Source organism: Centrocercus urophasianus, unplaced genomic scaffold, assembly GCF_019232065.1.
Source record: "Centrocercus urophasianus isolate 14NV4802_14NV808 unplaced genomic scaffold, USGS_Curo_1.0 seq_15, whole genome shotgun sequence".
Classification (NCBI taxonomy): Eukaryota; Metazoa; Chordata; class Aves; order Galliformes; family Phasianidae; genus Centrocercus; species Centrocercus urophasianus.
This window is the reverse complement of record NW_024884697.1, coordinates 2,181,811-2,203,375: the sequence shown is the minus strand read 5'-3', so window position 1 is coordinate 2,203,375 and position 21,565 is coordinate 2,181,811. Positions and strand designations below refer to the sequence as shown.

The following is a 21,565-nucleotide window of genomic DNA, read 5'->3' as shown; positions in this document are numbered from 1 at the left end:
AAGGGGCTGTGTGCATGGTGGGGGATCAGCCAGGTGGGGAAAGGGATGAGTACCTGCCCTGAGGGGTATGTAGGGAGGGGTTGATGTGCATGCAGGTCTGGTGAGATGCTGAACTTGTTTGGAGCAGGTAGGAGGAATGCATTGAGACACCAGTCTTTGGGGAGGCTGAGGGGAGCAGTCATCTGTTATGGGTAAGGGAGGTGGCCTGGAAAGGAGATGCAACCTTTCCCCCCCCAGTTTTGGGCTCAGCATCATGCAGTGGAGAGACTGGTCAGCAGGATGCAGAGGGAAGGATAAGTCAATTCCCCCTGCACAAACACTGTCCTGCAGGTTTGGGGCATGTCAGGTCCCTGTGGCAATGTGTTTCTTGGCAACCTGGCTTCGTCTCCTGGCCCTGACCCCTGAAATCCCTGTTGGCTGGCAGTGTGGTAAACACTGTGCAATGATCACCTGTGATTTATGCGTGGTTTTGGGGGAAGGGGATCACCTGGTGCCAGCTTGTTTCGATTTTGTTATGACTTTGAGCTCTGTGAGCAAGCAGTTGTGTTTTAGAGTAATCAGATTGTGCTGGAAGTGAAGTTTGTAATGAATGTAATGTGGTCTTGAATGTTTTTTTTTTTTTCCACCATTCTGTCATGTCAGCTCCAGTGCTGGAGGACAGTAAGGAATACTTTGTTTGGGCACCTCAGACATGCAGGCTTAGAGTTTTGTCTGATGATTGATGGCCCTGAATTTAACGATCTCTGATTAAAATAACTTTGTTAACCAGTTTTAACAAGAGATTGTTGCTATATTTGTTAATTGTTAGTTTTTATGGATTATCTCTGCTTGCTTAAATGAGGTCAGACTTGAACAAAAGTTTCTCTGGCTAAACTTGCAGCAGTTGTATCTTTAAGTATGCTTGCTTGCTTAGATATTAAGAAAAACTGGATTTTCACTGATTATTTTTTGTGATAACTAAGTAATCCATTTTTCCCTTAAAAGACTGTAAGGCATTTTTTTTTTCAGGTCCGTGATTGTACTTGTTATAAATTGTTGGCCCCTGAGTGGAAGGGTGACAGTCCTTTATTGATCTCACTGGTGCTATATAAAAAGGCAGTACTCTCTTTCTCCTTGATATTCCTTTCCAAGACTCCCATTAGGTTGTTTTTTTTTTTTTTCTTTTGTTGCAGACTCTTGTTAGGAATTAATGTTCATGTGGCCTCTTCAGTGCTGCCCAAAGTCCTTAATGTCATTGCAATCTGTGATACAATTCTGTTTCCTTTGGTAGGGCTTGTGTTTTACAAATGCATGACCTTGCATTTGGCTGTTTTTTAAGACAGCATTCAAGTGTCTTTATCATTAAAAACAGTTGAAAAGGCTTCTGAGCATTGTTCAGCAGTGGGGTTATGGACCTTAATGTGAGGTGCACTGGTCCTTTTGCTTGGGTGCCACCATCTCATCAGCACTGACAATAGCAGGCCAAGGGTTATGGTGAAAATGGCCCTTAAGAAAGGTTGGTTTTTGCTTGCTGTCTGTTGGTGTTTGATTCCCATGTTCTAGGAGGGAGTTTAAATGTGATCTCAAATGGAAAGAGAAAGCTCTGACCTGTGACTGAAGATAAGATTCTCATAAGGTGGAAGCTTACGAAGAAAATCATACAGGAGAGTGAATGTTTGGAAGTAGAGTGAAGATGAGAAACATTAAAATTGATGATAAAGGAACATAATGTACTGTAGGAGAAATGTGCAGACAAGGCTGAAAATGGTCATCTTGTTTAACATGCGGATCAGAATCGTGCTGTTCAGGAAGGATACTGGGAGTTCTAGTTAGATCCTAGTTGAAATAAGTTTGAAAGCATAGCTAAGAAGAAATCTCTTTAAACTTGAACTGGAAGAGTCTTCAGCCATAATCTGTGTAGGAATACTTCATAAAATATGTTGCTTATAATTGGGAGGATGCTTACTGCTGCTGTGGCATTGTGAGTAAAGTGCTTGTGGAGGGGAAACAAAGTAAATTACCCATGTTCCATGTTAACTAAGTATGATTTAAACATACTCTTTAAATAGTTGTATGGTTTCAAGTGCAAAAAACTGAAGGTATGAGATGAAAAGTTTTTGTCACCACTTCCCAGGGAAGAGCACTGTCTAGTGGCTTACACTGCATCTGCTTATCAGATGCTGAACTGATACAGAAACTTGTCAGTACACTGAAAACACTTAACTGTTCTTCTTCATTTAAAAAGAAAAAGGAAAAAGTGATTTTCAGACTTTCTTATCCTATTTACATCAGGATCAGTGGCCTATTGGAAAACGCCACTTTTCTTTAAGGTGCAGAAAGTTTATTTCAGTAAATAGTTACTTCATTTCTGTTGTGTTGGGGTACTGAGGGATTGGTTAGTGCTGAACCAAAGTGTGGCTGTGTTAGCAGTGCTGCGTTCATCGTGCATTTGCAAAGACATTTCCAAATGTCAAATGATAATTGTGCTTCCAGAATCTGTGAAAGAATGGCTTTAATTTTGTATTTCAAGCTGCTGGAGTGTTTGTTGCTCTGTTGGAAAATCAATTTCCAGCAGCTACGCTGACCTGGAAATTTCTTCAGAACTCAGTGGGTAGAACTGAAAGAGTTGGTCTGGTGTCTCGTTCAGTTTGCATGTGGGAGCAAGCAAGTTGTGCCTTTGGGAAGAAAACTGGTTCAAGAGCAAGTTTGTCCTTTGTATGGGAACTGCTGAGTCACGGCCTGAACCTCTGATTGATCACCTGAGGTGAGCCTTGAGTCAGCCAGAGGAGCACAGGTGAAGGCAATTCACCTGCGCTGCCGGAAGGGGTGGAGCCAGGCTCCACCCTTCCTGGACCTATTTAAGAGCTGGCTACCAGAGGGGAAGGATCTCTTCTGGAGATCTCCTCTTTTGGTATCTTCTGGTGAGCTCAACCCAAGGGTAAGCTCTTCCACTTATTCTCTTTTGTGATCGTTGTCTGCTTTGCCTTACTTTCTTGATTATATTGCAATTATAACATCTTGGTTATACAAATTATAACATCTTGGTTATACAAATTATAACATCTTGGTTATACATCCTTGAAATACCTGGTATTTCCATAGACACTGGTCTTCTGCTGAGAGGCTTCAGCCTGTTGAAAATGTTCAACCCAGCAAGTTAGGTGAGGCTTCCTCGTCACACCCTTAGTCTCCTGCTTGCAGTTTGTCCTGAAAGGAGGGGAGCCATAGACTCATAGAATGGCCTGGATTGAAAAGGACCACAATGATCATCCAGTTTCAACCCCCTTCTGTGTGCAGGGTCAACAACCAGCAGACCAGGCTGCCCAGAGCCACATCCAGCCTGGCTTTGAATGCCTGCAGGGATCCAGGGGCATCCACAACCTTCTTGGGCAGCCTGTTCCAATGCCTCACCACCCTCTGTGTGAAGAGTTTCCTCCTAATATCTAACCTAAACCATGTTGGAGGGCTTCCCAGTGTTTCACCGAGGACTGGCCTGAGGGTTTCTCCACCACTGGCATCGATTAAGTGCAAACAGCACCACTGAGTACTGGAGGTAATTTGGCATGGGCAGAGGGAGACCTGCGCTGGTTTCCCTTGTCCCTCCTCTGACTTCCTGCAGAAAGTGATGAGCTCAGCTGCTTTTTTCTTTTTTTTTTTTTTTTTGGACAGGGACAATTTAAACCATGTATAGAAGGTAATATGAGCTCTGTTCAATCAAAAGCTAATTCTTTGTTTTCTGAGAAAAGCACTTTATCCTGTTCTTTTTAGTACTGTTTTGTGTACTTGCTCTGCTTTAAGCTCCCTGTTATGTTGAATTAGGGATGTGTATTACTGTGTCCTCCTCGATGGCAATTACATGCCCTTCTCTACTGTGAAGTGCCTTATTACTGTACCCTAGGTCTGTGGTTGTATCAGATTCCTGACTCATGATGGTGGTAGTTGGCAAATGTCCTCAGGTCCTTCTGGCACTTTTAAACTGGGATTTCAGCAGTATGGCTTCTAACAAGCATTTTTTTAACCTCTTTTTCTTTTACTGTTATGCAAGTTGTGCACCTGAGGAGGAAAGCTTCATGCCATTCCTGTTGCTCACATCTTCCTGTATGATACCTCTTCAGAAGCATCACATTCTTGTGCTATTAAGATTGTAAGTTTCTAAGCCAGTGATTAAATTTCATCAGCTGCCTCCTTCTAACTGGTAGTCACTTCTTCATTGCAACCCCCTGTTTTTTTGTTGTTGTTGTTGTTGTTGTTGTTGTTGTTGTTGTTGTTGTTGTTGTTACTTAGTGACAGGACAAGAGGATGTTAAGGAGGACAAGACAGGGGAGGTTTAGGTTAGATATTAGGAGGAATTTTTTCACACAGGGTGGTGATGCACTGGAACAGGCTGCCCAAGGAGGTTGTGGATGCCCCATCTCTGCAGGCATTCAAGGCCAGGCTGGATGTGGCTCTGGGCAGCCTGGTCTGCTGGTTGGTGACCCTGCACATAGCAGGGGGGTTGAAACTGGATGATCATTGTGGTCCTTTCCATCCCAGGCCATTCTATGATGTTATGATTTCGGTATGAACTTCAGTTACTGCAGTAATCCCAGTCTTTTTTAGTTCGACAGTGGCACTACATCAAGTGCTGAAGAGTGGATTTCTCTGTTGTTTCTTCTCTAAAAATCTTAGTGGAACGAGAAAGTTACAGCTGATTTGTTACAATATACTTAGAATAATCATTTTCTTTTTTTGCTAACTTTGTTTTTCATCAAATCAGGCAAAGTAAAGTAAAAGATACTTGGGTAGTAAAGTTTAGGTGACTGGTAGCCCCTGAAGGTAAGAATACTTTTTAACTAAGGGTATGGCAATCACTGTCTGCTCAGTCTAGCCAGCTGTCTACTGCTATCTTGTCTTTATTCTGAAACAAAGGTGTACTGTACAAATTCAAGGTATTCCAGAGCATTAATAAGAAGTACTGAGGATGTGCATAGCAAACTTTTTGGGTGAAGTCTTTAAAGATTTCGAAACAAAGCATCCAACCCTTCCTCTGAAAAAATTCTGGATTCCAACAACCCTGTTCTTTGTGATTTCTGTAACAAGAAAAAAACATGTTCATGGCTAGTGAAACACGATTCAGAGTTTCTCCTGCCACATGAAACTGATGATTCAGAGTCTGTATCTTTTAGGTTCATAAATCTTATAGATGCATCTAAGCCTTGAAGGATCTCACCCTTGAATTAAGGTCAGTCATGACTAACACAAAGGTTTGCTTTTCCTAATCTGCTTGCCGGGCTGTTTCAGTAACTAGCTGAAGACTTCTGTTGAGGTCTCACCAGTTTAAAAACTGCCTAAACTGCAGACAAGCAAAGCGTGCTGTAGAGCTTTTCTGGCAGGATGAACTGAGCTAATCATCCGTACACTGGAAACTGTAATGATAGTGCTTGCTTCCCTGGTTTCTTAAATAACTCTGGCTGTGCAGCAGTGATGATTTCCACTTTAGCTGTAGGACCACAGCTTTTTTTTTTTTTTCCACAAGCCTGAGTCTTTTTTTTTTTTTTTTTTCCCCCCCAACTTAAATTGCCAGCTCTTATTTTCACTTCAGCATTCTAATTTAGCCAGTTCACTTTCTTGGTTCAGTCGCTTCATCTGCAGATATTGGAAGATGAACAGGCACACCTGCTTGCTGTCTGTAATTATGTGCTTGTGGTGTGTTTGCAATGTAGATCAATAAGTCTCACATCTGCAAAGAGGAATGCCAGTGCTGACGAATCAAGTGAGTTGGCTGAATCTGTTCTCCTCAGTGATTCTGAGGATCCTGTTAGAAGTAGGATTTTTTCACTTGTTTCTGTGTTTTTTCTGGATGTTTCTGAATTTCTTTTCCTAGTAGGCACTTCCTCACTTCTGTAGCCTAGAGTTTTTCTCTGGATGCTGAAATAGAATGCTTTAAAGCTCAAATATATCTGTAGGAAATCACTGCCTTCACACCGACTGCATTAAGCTTAAGTTGGTGAGAAGATGGAGTGGCGAGAGAGAGGATGGGAGAGGTGAAAGAGTGAAGATGACTGCAAAACAAAGTTGTTCATGCCTTACATCAGAACTCTGTTACCTTGTTACAGAAGTTTCTTCCTGAGTGAAAACTCAAATGCTGTAGAATAAGAAGGAAGTTCTTTATGCCTCGGTGAAAATATAGCCATTATTTAGGAGGCTGGATGGTTTTGTTCCCTGGCAGAATGGTGAAGGTAAACTGTTAATTGTGATGTGATGAAGCTGGCGTTACCTGCTGTGCTTTGAAGTTCCGCCTCTTCTGGGATGGCATTTTTGGGGAACATTAAGAATGTAAAGTTTTTGTTGGAGGTATAAACTTCATCAGATTATGGATCATTTCTTCTGTGTATGGTTTTATATCCTGCAAGCTTAATGAAGGCTTTCTAGGTTGTGATTACTAATTACTCACTTAAAGAGTAAAATACTATTTCAAGCATGTTTTCCTTTGATAACTGTTGTTATTGCTGAGCCAGCATCTACATTCTGATTTTTTTTTAATGGCAAAGAATATAGTTGTTTCTTCTGCACATTCATCTTTTTTAGCAAATCAGTGTTAAAATGCACTGTTAGGTTTAATGCTACAATTGATTTTATGATGTGATGAAGACTTTTTCTGTTGAGGTGAAGTGGTATATTCAGTCAGTAGTGATGTGAAGGTCACGTCTTTTAAACTTCCAGAACAAGCCAATTCTTCCTTTGTTTTAGTTGCATGTAAATAGAAACCTCCTAAAGGGAATGTATTATTTTATTTTCCTACAGCCTGCAGAATTCTATAGGAACAGTTTGTAAGTTTAACTGGGTCTGAATTGAATAGTATAGCAGCTGCTGGGAGGAAAGGCCGTGGTGAAGATGTTCTGTGCTTTGCTACCTTAAGTAGTTACAGTTTTAGGTATTACTTAACACTCAGCATGGTATCTTTGAGAAATTATTTCTTGGATCAATTTAAATTGAGAAGCATGGCTGTTGGAGTTGGGGATAGCAACCTGCGTGCCTGGATTTGAACTGCAAAAGCCAATGCTTCAATAAAGCTTGCTGCAATGTGGGTCCGTGTTCCAGTTCCTGGAAAATGGCACAATATTGATAACGGTGTGTTGGTCGTGATGGATTTTGTGTTCTCCTTGGAATGCACCAACTTTCCTCCCCAGTTTGGGTTTCCACTGCTGGGTTCTCAGTGCTGCTGCCGAGCTGCAGGAGGCAGTCTGTGGTGGAAGAAAATTGGGATTCAGTTAATTGACCTCTGAGTAAGGAACTGCTGAATGAGCTCCCACCTCCTCTTCCTGACCGAGTGCTCTGGGCAACTTTCACTTTCTGTCTTCTAAAAAAAACAAAACACCCTGCCTTCTGCTACAGCTTTGGAGCCTGCCAAACCTGGAACTAGTGCTGCCTTGGGAACCTGTATGCTTTAGCATGAATTCATTTATATTGCTCCAAAATAAGGAATTATTCTGTAATGTAGCACTAGGGGCAAATGGTTCTGATTTGTAGCACGGTTCCCCAAATAACCAGTTCTTGACAGACTGATATTCCTTCATTTTCCTGGGCCAATGTTATGATTTTCTGATTTCCCTGAGTAGAGTTGCATGATTTGTGAGATAACCTTGATTTTGAAAAGAAGCAAACGCAGGGAATGTGTTTCCACCTGGAATCAGGAGGAACTGCTTTTTTTTTTTTTTTTTTCTTTTTTTTCCCCTCAGAATTTAAGTTTAAGAAAAAAAAGTTCAATTCTTGGCAGTAGTTTGGATATGAGGGGCTCAATCTCTTCTGTTGAACACAGTCTTCCTTAAATTCTTTTCCAGGCATCGTTTTTTGGGTGAGCTTTTTACTGAGTGTGAAGTTACTGTGTTGATGAGTATTAAAGATGTGTTTATGGCGCTGTGAATTTATATCTTTACGTGTAGTCAGTCTGTTTTATTGAATTCCTCCTTCGAGTGGAAATACGAAGTGTTGTGGCACGTAGGAGCATTGCTGCAATGCTGTGAAGTCATGGAAGATCTAAGCGTGCTACTTGGCCTGCGTAATGTTTTTCCATTTGTGCATTAGTTAAGTAAAATCACTACCAAGAAGTTTGTGATCCTTCCAGAGTGCAGCATAGGGGATTCACTCAGAAGTGTGCTGGATGTAGCTTTCTGCTCATCTTGTGAAGGGTTTGTGGGGGGAATGTAGCATTACTGTGCTATGCTGCCAATACTAAGGAAGATTTGGAAAGTGCATGTTTTATGCCTTTACTAGTAAATGCTGTTGAAATCCGTGTTCAAAGTAGCAGCCAAAATCCATTTTCTCAAGAAGTGAGTGTTTTTTTTTTTTGTTGTTGTTTTTTTGTTTTTTTTTTTTTAAATAAATTAAGAATGGAACTTTGTAGTAAATTGGCAGTGCCTGATGATGTCTTAAACTCTGACAAATTCTAGCTATGGTGTTTCATCTCCTGATTGCAGATTCAGTGAGCTGAAGGACATAACCTCCTCATCTTTCCTTAATACCAGTGGGTAGAATTTATGCTATTCTTGGTATTTTTATCAAGCCTGGGATTATTTCTGTTCTGGGAACCTCCAGGAATGTCACCTAGGTTGCATGCATGCAACGCTGCTTCCTCTAGAGTTTTATGGATTGCCTGAAAGGTTGGATTTCAAACATCCTTGAATATTAGATATGTAGAAATGAATTCTTAAGTATAAGAATGCATCATCCAGATACTCTTATGTGCGCTGATATCAGCTCACTAGTTGATCATTTGAAACTGCCTCTTTGTAAATAATTAATCATAGAATTAATTACAGACCTTAGGATCACAAAGTCCAACCATGAACCTCACCCTCCTGAGTCCCATCACTGTGCCATGTCCACACGTCTCCTAAGTACCTTCAGGGCTGGGAACTCCTCAGTGCCCTGGCAGCCTGTTCAAATGCCCGGCCATCTTTTACATGAGGAATGGATCTCTTGCTGATTTCTGGTCTAAACCCTTTCTGGTGCAGTTTAGGGTCGTTTCTGAGCATCTGCAGTTATTATTTTTAATAGGCACTGTGTATGTGGGAAAATTCTGTTATTTAAGTAATCTATCAACATTTATTGTTAGATTTAAAACCAAATCTAGCTGGGAGAGAGAACAAACCTTAAACTTTTAGGCTTCAAGGTTCATTGTCACTTAGTTTCATCAAAAGTATAATCTGTAAATGCTGGGAAGAATTAAGCTGGTAGTCACATGTGATGTCCCAGTGATTACCATTATATGTGAATAAGCCTGACTTTGGTTTTTCTCCCATTTGTTTTTCTGCTGTCCTGCAACTGACAGGACGAACCTGGAGCTGGGGCCTCTTGCTGCTAAGGATTTGAGTTGCTCATTGCTTGATGTAGTCAAAAGTTTCACCTGTGATTTTGGGTTACTGAGTATCACTGGGATAGAAGTTGTTTATCAGCACTCTGATAACTCATTGGGAATTCACCACAATGCTGCAGTTTTAGTCACTATTGATAACATTTAATTCCTGGCATGTCAGGAAGAAGCACTGTCAAATCAGAAATGCTTTGTTTCAAGGAGGCTTGGTTGGTCGTGGGGTGATGAGGAGTACGTTCTGTGTATGCGACAGTGTCATTTTGTATTTCTTTTTTAGTAAGAGCTTTGGGTTGGCAACATGTAAAGATGGCTAAAAAAAAAAAAGGTAAACTAATAATTGAAAGATATGTTTGAGAAACTGATTTGAATGAAGTTATTTCTAGGCCTGAGCCAGGTGATGCCTGTTCTGTTGTCCAGTGCAGTCAGCTGTGATCCAATGACCGCATTTCTGTAGGGTGATAGTTCTAAGTTAGTGGTTTTTATATGCTATACTTAGCTATCTATCTTTTGACAGAAGCAGATTTATACCGAGTTGGATGTGTTTGTGAAAAGGCTGCTAAGGAGATGGAAGCAAATTTGAGCATTAAATTGGCAAATCTCACAACAATGCAGTACTTAAATGGAACGTTTACGTGCATCATTACCTCCAGCATCTTTTGTCTCGCTATGCAGGAGACCCTCCTGTGTGTGTTCCAACCAAGACATTTTCATGTTTTCATGTATTTATGCCATTTTAAGGAGTGAATTTATACAACAGAAAGGAGAAAAACTTTATGATGAAATCTGGGAAGCTTTTTTTTCTGAACCGCTTGCTGTAGGTGCGTATTGCTTTTTGAACATTGCAGCTAGGTACTTTGAAATCAGCATTAATTAATTAGTGAGGTTCTGGGAGTTGGAGAGAGTCGTATAGAAAAAATATTATACTGGTCTTTATAGATGTAAAGGATAGGGTTTTGATGGACTTGTTTGTTTTTGGATGCGTGTGGTTTGTTTGTTTTTTTGTGCATTGCCCTCCCCCAGTTGGTTAAGTGTCTCTGCCACAGCTTTGTGCTGGCCTGTTTGGTGGTTCCCTATGTGTGCAATAGTTGAAATAGTTGGCCTACCTCATCTTAGTCCTCTGGGAAGTGGACTTTGAGGGAATGAATCCATGTTTAAAGTTGCCTTTTTTAAGATGGTTCTAGGAAAAAAAAATAAAAAAAAAATAAAAAATTATGACATGGGCAGCCCTTAAAGGAGGTACTTTGTTGACTTTCAGTGATGCTGTTTTCCTAGCACTGCACGTCCTTCTTGCTGTTTAATGGTGTGCTGCCTCAGTGGTTTTCTAGCAGAAAACTACGTCTGAGTTCCAAGTCCTCTTGGAGATATGTGCGTGCTCTTCTCTGCACAGCTGCTCTCTGAAGAGCAATTCTGAATGTGCCAAGCAGAGCTAATGTTTTGGATTTGTTTATTCTGATGGAATTGTTCCTAAAGTCATCGGTTTCTTTAATAGCAGCCTTTATGAAAATATTTAGGTTGAATGCAAATTGTATCAGCTGAAAACCCAAGATGCTGTATGTTTTGCTAAGTCATCTCGCTCCTCCCTTTTCACCCCCCTTCCTCAAAAGCTAAGAAAAACTCTCCCTTTGTGACTGTTGTGTCAGAAACCACGGAGCTTTTTGCACAGAGGAGTCCTCTGGAAATACCAGGCACGGGGACATCTCTGTAATCTCAGTGGAGATCAACCAGCGGTTCGTACAGTGGACACAGCAGCATCTGGGTTGTTAAATGGAAAAGTTATCTACTTCCAGCACTTGCAAGAGCAGTCTCTGCATGGGTAATAAAAAGAAACTTCCATTTTGTTCTGCCAAGAGTGCTTTCTACGCAAAGCAGCCAGAACGATCTGCTTCTCTCACTTGGCAAAGGGAGTGCCTACAGTAAAAGCTGAGATGCAAATAGCTGTGAAGGAAGTTAGTTTGAAGACTTGAGGCTCACCAGTTCCGCTTTTGGATGTGTTCTTGCTGGTGGTGCAAATAAGGCTTTTGGGTGAAAGGTGAGAGCACCACAAAGCAGCTGAGGTACCGTGGCACTCATTTCTCTAGCAGCTTATAGGGGAGTGGTATTGAGAGTTCATGTCAGTGGGGACTCTTGGTCCAGCTGCTGTCAGCTTTTTTTCCTTTTGTGCTGGCACTAATGGTAAGCTGGAGAACGGTTGTGACTGAAAATTTATTTATGCTTCTTTTTTTTTTTTTTATATATTTTTTTTATTAAAGCTGCTGGTGGAGGAAGGAGGAGGATCAAGCATGAGTGGATGGAATAGTCACTCTTGGCAGTATTGTAGATTTATGCTAGACCAGATCTTGTATCTACAGTTTATGAATATGAATTATCTCAGGCCACGTTTAATGAGTTCCTTTGTTTTTTTTCCCCATAGGGAAAGCATGCTCTAAGTTATTGGCATTTGTATTTGCAACTCCTTGAGCCACTACCTTTAATTTCATGTGAGAACTGTGTTGAAAGTCATCAAGTCAGTATAATTTTTATTTCAGAAGTTTCTCAGAGGTTTTAATTTAGGTTCTGTGTCTGAGATCATAAAATCATAGAGTGGCCTGGGTTGAAAAGGACCACAACGATCATCCAGTTTCAACCCCCTACTATGTGCTGGGTTGCCAACCACCAGACCAGGCTGCCCAGAGCCACATCCAGCCTGGCCTTGAAAGCCTGCAGGGATGGAGCATCCACAGCCTCCTTGGGCAACCTGTTCCAGTGCCTCACCACCCCCAAGCAAAAAACTTCCTTCTCCTGTTTAAGATTTCAACATTGTCTGCAGAAAAGGGCTTTGCATGGCAAGAGGCATCTGTCACTAGGAGATGTTTGTTTTTTACTGCCTCAGGACTCCTGGAATGCTTGAATTCCTCCAAGTTTCTGAGCCCATAAATTTTCCTAAACCACTATGGTAAATTAACTTTGTGCAGACTGAATTCTGTCCTCAACGTTTGTTTAATCTTATTAAACCACCTATGTATTTTCAACTTTTTTTAATAACTCTTGGTGATAGTCCTTTCCCTTTAAAATTTTGTTTTAGCATTAATTTTGTGGGAGCTCCCATTTCTTTACTCTCTGCGCACGGATTTCTCTCGTCTCGTTGTACTGAATGAGCTCCTCATTGGCTGTGGCAAGCTGATCTTCGACCTGGAGAAGCAAACAAATCTACTTCTAAAAATACGGTCTTTGGGATTCGTCCCAGTTATAAAATGCCTCCTTCCAGCAGGGCATTATCTGACCATGTCACAGTGCCAATTCTTGCAAATGTTGCTCAATGCATGAAGGGCCTACCGTCTAATGTTTAAACAAATGTAATATCATTATAAATAATATTTTTTTCTCTAGGGTGAATTGTTTCTTGCATGTAGTTAAAGCTTCCAAAGGAGAAAAGCAATACAGCATTAACTTTTTTTGGTCTGCCTTCATTTGTCTCTTAAGTACGTATTACAGTACAAGATCCAAATCTTCAAAAGTAACTTTATCTGGTTATCAAAAGGTATTAAGACATGGCTAAATGTCATTTTGCCTTGCCCGTGACATGCCATAGGACGCCGTTGGTATGAATCTTTGTTGTTTAGTGCTGACATAACTGCACGTCTGGCAACTTCTGTTAGAAATCTGTGTATCTTAACAGCATCCAAAATCTTTCTCTGTTCAATTGGTTTGTTTTTTTCCCTGTTGTAATTAAGGAAGACAGTAGCTGTGTTTTCTTCTGGAGTTGAGCCTCTTTTTGCTGCAAACTTGGAGTTTGCAGCTGAGTGAATAATTGTGCAGACTGATGCCTCAATCTTTCCTGTATTGATGGGTTAGAACAGGAGGGCAGTGTGTGGCTGTAAGCTGTTTAGATGTGTTTTCTGCACTGGGCATGTGTCCATAAATCAGCTGATGTTGCTAAATGACATGTTGTGATAGAAATGAACTGTCGGGAGAGGGAGTTTGAATTTTGTTCCATGCCGTACAAAATCCTGATGTATCTTCTGTGGAGCCAGTAGGCAGCCACCTGCTCTTACGTGTTTGGAGGGGTCACCTTGTCTAGCTCCTTGCCGTGTCCCTCATGGTGCAGGACTGCTTGGGTATCACTGGTAGTGCATTGATTTGGCTCTGCCCGATGTGGAAAGAGTGAGTTAATTTGTCTGTTAATGCTCAACCTCCAACTTAACCTCTTTCCCTTCTGAGCTTTTATACCAGCGTTGTTTTCCTCCAACACAGCAGATGTAGATGGCATGAGCCTTTTGATGGCTCTATCCTTTTCATATAGGTTTTATGAGCTGGTGAGATTGTTAGTTGTGCTTGCCCTGTCCAGCAGGTGCTGTCATTCTCTTCCCATGAGGAATGGTATAACTATGTATTTTAACATATATATTTTTGTTTTTAAACTCATCTGGGAGGTGAGTTGAGGGATAGCCTTAGTATGCAGGAAAGATGAAGAGAGGTCCTTCATGAGGATTATGATTAAGAAATTGTTTCATGTTAGCCAACACGTTATTCTGAATTTGTTAATTACTTAAATGCTGTACGGTCTCACACTGTATGAAATATTTAAGATATATCTTGTTGGCTGAAGTATTGAACATGTGATTCTTGTGTGTTGTTCTAGACTTGTGGCTCATGAAAAATACGTGTTCAAATTTGGTGAGAGTTAGATGGTCGTCTTAGAATCATAGAATGGCCTGGGTTGAAAAGGACAATGATCATCATTTAGTTTCAACCCCCCATCATGTCCAGGGTGGGTCTTCTATGCACCAGCAAAACTTAAGTAGGTTAGCAGCCCACTCGCTCTGTTCCAGTATGGCACACCTAGTAAGGCAGAGATTTTGACCTGCTGTCTTACTGCTTATCCTTTTTAAACCTCATTGAAAAATTCTTGTCTCCTCCTATCTAGAGGTGAATGAGGCTTGGAGATGTATTTTAATAAGTCCTGTAAAAGAGAGTAGAATTTAAAAATTAAAAAATATATATATATAAATTTAAATTCTATATATATATATTTATATAAATATAAATTCTACTTAGAGGAGAAGAACCTTGATCTCTGCTGAAAATTTTTGTTAGTTGCATGAGAATGTTACTGATCTGTGTGTTGGATGGCTCTTACTGGAGACGCAACTGCCATGTTTTGTTGTACTTAAATGACTTTTGGCTTTTCATTTTTAAGGAACATTCTGGTGGACAAGCCCAATGATCAGTCCTCGAGGTGGTCTTCTGAAAGCAATTATCCTCCCCAGGTAAGCATCTGAAATTGTGCAGGTATACAGCTGTGTTGTACTGCATAACATACAATTACATTTTTATTTTAAGCATAGGCTGCTACTGTTTATAATGACGGGCTTTATAAATTACCTACTCAGTTCATTAAAATGTAAATACCTCACGTACCATTGACATGCATTTCCAGCAATGTATTCGTGATCTTTCAAGGAATGTTTTCTGTAGGGGAAGAGTTCTGCATTTCAGCCTTGAAAATCACGGTCGTACTGGAAATAATCTAACCTTATGGTTAGATTAAGCTGCTAATGAGGCATGCGGGTCCCCCTTTGTCAGCACTATTGGAAACTGCTGTAGACTGCTGGCCTTGAATCCTAGATCTAAGGAGCTTGTGTTTGTTTCCCTTAATAGCACATTAGAAACGTGGAATCTTTATAGATGTGAAAGTCACCTCGTCTGCCGATTAACCGCCTTATTAAAAAGAATTTGTATTGATTCTTAGCTTCTTGTTTGCCTTTTTATTATTAAGTTGTGTGATTAAATGGAAAAGTATACTAATGTGTTAACTTATGATTTTTCCTTCAATAACAGCATCACAGATCTAGCATAAAGAGAGTGGTTACAGTGGTACCATTTGCTCAGCTTCTCCTGTATCTGTTATACTGGGTTTTGAAGTCCCAAAGTTCAAGCAGTGATGTGCAGCAGAGTATCTCTCATGCAAAGTTATTCTACTTACCTGTACATACAATAAGTACATGGAATTCGGATATTCCTTGTGAGTTAAGTCTCTGGATTTTTCCTGTAGGTAAATCTTGCTGCTATGCAGTGAAGGTATATTGAAAATGTGTGCAACTGGCAGCTCCGTATCACAGTGGGGTCATGTCATCCAACTGAAAGGCTTTCATCCTAATTTTACTGATAGTATTATATACTGTTGTCTGTGAAAGTGTTTTCTGATAAGGGAGGAAGAGCTATGTTATCAGTGCTGTTAGTGTTGTAAACTTGCTTCTGATGACTGATCTGCATCTACTGCTTGTTTGGGTTTTTTTGTTTTTTTCTTTTTTTAAATATATCTTTTTGTTAAACAGCATGGGAATTCCATCCATAGCTTGAAGCAGTTCTAATCTGTCTATTACATATTGATTGGAGGGTAATGGGTTTTGAGCATGTATTGCATCTCAAACTGTGCCATCCTTCACCTTGTTTTGTTCAGAAAGCATGTGGTTTTTTTTTCTTCTTTTTTTCTTTGAGCTCTCATGCATTCAGAAGGCAAGGTTGGTTGTGGTGTAGCTTTAGACTGGGTTTTTCATGTAAGGTGTTCATAATTCTGCCGTCTTGTTTTTGGGGTGATCCTGAATATTTTGTTCTGTTTTCAAACTGATTCTGAACTGGGAATTCGTTTCTTGTGGCTGGATGCTTTACAATATTCCCATTTGATGATTAAAGCTGACGAGCAGCAATACAAGTTCACAGAATCATTTGTGGTGAAAGAGACCTTTAAAGGTCATCTGATGTAACTCCCCTGTGATGAACAGGGACACCTACAGGTAGATCAGGTTGCTCAGAGCCTAGTCTAGCCTGACCTTGAATGTGTTGAGGAATGGGATATCAGCCACCTCTCTGGGTAACCTGTTCCAAAGCTTCACTACTCTTGTCATAAAATGTTTTTTCCTTGTATTGCATCTAAATCTCCACTCTTTTAGTTTCAAACCATTTCCTACCACAACATCCTGCTAAAGAGTCTGTCTCCTTCCTTCTCCTGGCCCTGTTTAGATACTGAAAGCTGTTCTCAGGTCTCCTTGGAACCTTCTCTGAGATCTGCAGCTCTTTCAGCCTGTTCTCATAGTGGAGGTGTTCCATCCCTTGGATCATTCTGGTGGCCCTCCTCTGGACACACTCCAGCAGATCTGTGTCTCTCCTGTGGTGAGAACTCCACATCCGGATGCAGTACTGTAGCTGAGGTCTCTGCAGGGCAGAGTAGAGGGGCAGGATCACCTCCCTCGCCCTGCTGGCCACGCTGGTTTTGATGCAGCCCAAGAACACAGTTGGCTTTCTGAGCTGTGAGGGCACATTGCTGGCTGATGTCCAGCTTTTCATCCACCAGCACCCCCAAGTCCTTGGCTGTGCTCAAGCCTTTCATTCCCCCAGCTCGTGTTAATAGTCAGGGTTGCAGTGACTGAAGTTACATCAAGAATGTGGAATAAGCAGAGAATGATCAGAATCACTTCATCAAGTTCATGTGGTTTTTATTTAAGAGAGATTTTTCCATCAGTTTTACATGTATTGAGCACAGAATGAATGAAGATGTTATTGTACATCTTCTGCATCCAGCCCTGGAGAACTGGGCGTTGCCCTGCATGCTAAGCAAGTAATTTAAACCAAACATTTGACTGGAGAATTAAATATGTGTGTAGGAGGTATGCAGATAATGGCAACTGAGATTACTAAAACAGTGTCTCAGTTTTATTCTGTTTCCTTTGAAGACAAAAATGCAAAAAAAAAAAAAAAAAAAAACCCAAAAAACAAAACACCTGTCTGCCCAAGTGGAAAAGACAGTCCCATGGGATTCCTCTTGCTTGAATCTCTGCATGCAACAGCAAGAAAACAAAATGCTGTGCAGTTGTTTGTTTGTTCAGTGAGACCATTCCTGAGCACTGTGTAAGAGAGATGTCTTTGCAGTGTCTCCAATCTGTATTTTAGCTAACTCTCATGCTTCTTATCTAAGAGTTCAATGACTTGTTTAAAGCATATTTGCTGGTGTTAACATACCTGTTGTAATAGCAACTGCGAAGGAGGATTGGGGAATTAATATTTGCAAAAGAGGCCTCTGCATGAAGTGTGTAGCTTCTACTATTGCACGTGAAGGAACTGTTCCAAGTTAAGGTCTCATACCCTATCAAAGAACTTCGGATTGGGTTATGTTTTGCTCAAAATAGATACTTCTCACACCTCCAGCAGTGAAAGATTGCCACATTTTGATGCAGGTAAAAGTTATAGACAGGATATGTTTACTCATTCTCATAAACTGATGGAGCTCTAAAGGTAGAATCTTAGCTTGGAGAACTTCAGTTGAAACAGTAGTTAACCAATTAATAAGCATGGTGGGGAGAGAGAGGCTGAAGGAAATTAGTTGCTTTCTGACTATTTCATATTCCAGAAATAAAATGTATGTGTCCACTTGATTTTTAATCTCCAAAATAAGTGTTGGTCATCCTATGGCAAATGAAGTTATAAAGCATTTTATGGTTTTTGTCTTGGCATTTCTTCATTTACAAATTGGTTGCTTGTGCAGTGACACTGTTGTTAAAATATATGGGTGGCCATAATGGTCTGGGACAGGAAATGCTGTAAAGCTTGGTAAAATACAGCTTTCCTTGTTTCAAACTTTATTAGCTGAAACAAGGGCTAAGGCACAACGCGTGGACTAGTGGAGTTCGGGCTCACTGGCACATGCTGGGGGGTATTTTAATAAGCTGCAATCCTAATTGCTGATTTGTCTCATCAGTGAGTCTCACCTTTGTGTAAGAGTTTACTAATTTGCCAGTGCTGAAAATATGAGCAAGTCCTTAAGTACTGAGTTATTCATTTCCCAGCTGAGTGAAAAAAAGCTCTACAGACACCTTTCTGTCAGAGCATTCCTCTTGCTAGGGTAAACATGAGTCAAAAGAACACATGTGAACTTCGGGGTTCATACAGTGCCTCAGAGCAGATCTCTACAGTGAGCGTGGTGAAGTGTGCACGGGAAGTTTATCAAGAAGGAAAGAAAATGAAAGTGGAAGTGTAAATATTTGAAATGCTGTTCTCTGGGTGTGTATAATAGAGTCTTTCTAACTGTATGGGTACGCTAGAGTTAAATCATTCTAGCAGCCATGAAAGCCAGGAATTATGAATGAATGCCAGTGAAAGGAAATACATATGACAGCTGTTTTTCTGTTTATTAAACTAGATATCTTTCTTGGGTCTTGAAATAGAATGACCCAGAAATTACATATTCAATAATAAACCTGTTATGTAGTAACCTATTCAGGCAGAAGAGGGCTGATAGTTCTATTTTTGAACTAGTTCTAGGCTTACATAGGAAGTGTGAAGCAGAAAGGCTGGTAGTGCTGAAGGCTGTGGCTCTGTTCTAAATGTGCATCCTGACGGTTCCAGTGATGGTCTGGCTCAGGAGGCTGCATGCAGAACACTGAATTCCCCTCATGGCCTGATTAATAATGTGCAGAACAAAGGGACAGACTTAATTACAAAAACAATGGGTAAGTTTGTGTAATGGCCAGTGATCCTGTCAGGTATTTTCATTATTTTTTGCTTTTATTTTCAAATACAAAATAAGTTTCATTACTCCCTAATAACAAGTGTGTGTAATGCTGTATTGCAGTGGTTGACAAGCAGAAATGCTTCAAGAAAAAAATAAGTCAACATAATACGATCTGAGTCTGTGAACAGGCATCTTCTGTAGTGCAGTTTGGAATCGGTTTCATTTGCTTTAATGCAGAGGTGCAGAATCTGAGCTGTTGAAGAGCACATGTAGAATGTTCGTGGCTTTCTCCAAACAATTAGTTTCATTTTTGCATCTGAGAAGAGCGGTTTTCCACTCTTGAGTTGCATCCTACTCTAGATCATATCAGCAACTAATTTAAAACACATTTGTAGAGTTTGTACTCAGTTGTGTGATGCAGGAGCGTGCATGTGGTTGTCATCAAATGGTGGCCTGGACCAGAGCTTCAAAAAAGTTTGGAACTGATTGCAGTTCCCAGTGTGACAGGGTTGGATTTGTATTCTTGGGTGCACATAACTGGCTGTTGAGGTGCCATGCTCTGCTCTTTGTGCATCTTCGCTTACTGACACACTTACTCATGGAGCACAAGTTTTGCTCTTCTAATGCAATCTAGCATCTTGTTTGTAAGTGTGGTAGTTTGAAGCTTTTTGTGCAGCTACTTCATGTGGTGTCAGTATGCCATGCTTTTAATGAACAAATATTTAAGCTTGTAATTTGGATTGTTGGAATACTTCTGAATACTCCAGTTAAGTGCACTGATTCTGCTTATGGCAGTATGTCTGAAAAGTGTTATGTAACTATATTAGTGTGTATATATATGTGTGTGTGCGTGTGTCTGCCTGAAACCTCATAGACTTGTTCTCTTCAGATGTCTTCTCTTCAGTTATTTTCATAACATAATAGAAATGTAACATCAAATCTGTCTTTGAAAGCTATAGAGGATAGTGTGTGACACTAAAATCCTGGTAACAGCCCAAGAACATCCCTGCTGCCACCTGTTTGCAGTTCTTGAGGAGATGTGTGTGTATATATATACGCATACCTGTTTGAGTGTGTGAGATCTGTAGCTTGTACTCACAGTGGCCTCTGTGTGTACATATCTTTGTATACATACAAAATCTGCCTGTATTAAAAGCTGCGTCTGTATTTTTGTTTTGTGTGTGTTTACACACTTGTATATTTTTATACAAGGGTGCTCTGAAAGTAATGCCTCCTATTTTATTAGGCTTGTGTGGCACATAGACTCTTGTTTGTTGCTGACAAAAATGCTTAGTGAATGGTGATGACTGCTGAAAAATAGTGTTTTGTAGCTGAGAATTTGCTCAATTGAATAGTGTTATTTTGCCCTTTTGTGTCTCTTGTATTTTCCATGTGAACGAATAAGAAGCATTACTTTCAGAGCAACCTGTGTATATAAAAACTACAAAAAGCATTGCTAGGTTCAGGTATTGGGCACAGGTGTTGAGCAACACTTGGCTTCTGGTTCCCTACCAGTCTTCAGCTTTTGTGTTGGTGTCCTTTAATCTGTGTGTGACTCAGCAGCTGCTGGGATGTGTGGGAGCAGGAAGGAGGACTGTCTGTAGCCTTCAGAAATAACTGCTGTCCGTGTGGAGCAATTGCTGTTGCCTCACTCTGCTTTAGACATCTTTTGGAAAGGATTCGTCTGCATTCCTGGATTACTTTGTATTTTAGAGCATGAATCTAATAATGCAGGATGAAGTTTATGTCAAGCTTTTGCATATCTTGCAGAGCACCTGGGAAGGTATTCCTTCGTGCTCCAAGCAGGAGGTTTGTGATTCCAGCAAGATTTAACAAATTCAGTTGCTGATGCTAGCAGCGCTGGTGTCACTTGTTCAGCTATGGGAGAAATCTGCAGGGAGGATCTGATGGTGGAGGAGCTCTTATTGTGTACTGTCTGTTCTGCATGGGAACTCTGGCAACTGGCTGTGCTGTGTATCAATACTGCCATGCTACAGGACTGTGCCCTTACTCATCCCTTCCTTCTTTCTGTCTTAAAAAATTTTGTTTTCTGTATAAAACTGCTTTTTGCCCCAAAGTTTGGAAATTACTTGGAGACAGAAGCTTAGCTTTCTGCTAGTTAGCTGAAATTATGTTCTGACATCCAGATGAGTGGCACAAAACTAAGCAGTTTTCATTTAAATACTTAACGGGGAAAAAATATGTTTGGAAAAGCACCAAAGCATTCTTCTGTCGCATCTGAGCACTGCTGATATAAACCTATTTTCTTCATTGCTGGAAACATCCTTGGCCGTAATTCCTCTCTATCTTTAAAAGGTACCCATCTGCATTATTCAAGATAACTGCTGCTTGTGGAGTATTTTCCTAAGCTTAAGCTCTTTGTGAGTCATAGGATCATTAAGCTGGAAAGGACCACTAAGATCATCTAGTCCAGCCATCTCCAGGAGCTCCCTGTGCCTGCAGCTCACACTTCCCTAGTTGGCCAAGCCAGCTCTCCTGTCTCCTTTGTAGTAAGAACCAATACTTGAGATCACCTGTATATCCTGATGCTCTCCAGAACAACATCACTGCTACTCTTATGTTCAGAATTAATTGCTTTATAGAGCCGTGGCAGGACAGAGATGAGATTCCCTAAAGAGATGGAAAAACCTTGTTCTGTTTCTCACCCGAGACGTGTCCTTCTAGGGTAAGATTGTCCCTCAAGATGGAGCTGCTTAGCACAAGCAGGGCAGTCTTTACAGCACTTTGTG

At 40.6% G+C, this 21,565-nt stretch overlaps 1 protein-coding gene across 2 annotated transcripts in view; it reads left to right on the top strand.

Annotated features, from left to right (window-relative positions):
• The window catches only part of MKLN1 (muskelin 1), a 102,611-nt gene that overhangs the window by 1,279 nt on the left and 79,767 nt on the right, over nucleotides 1–21,565 (top strand). For both annotated transcript variants that reach the window (XM_042815395.1, XM_042815394.1), the window contains exon 2: nucleotides 14,508–14,577. In XM_042815395.1, coding sequence (XP_042671329.1) covers nucleotides 14,508–14,577 — 70 coding nt within the window. The remainder of the gene's footprint in view (nucleotides 1–14,507; nucleotides 14,578–21,565) is intronic.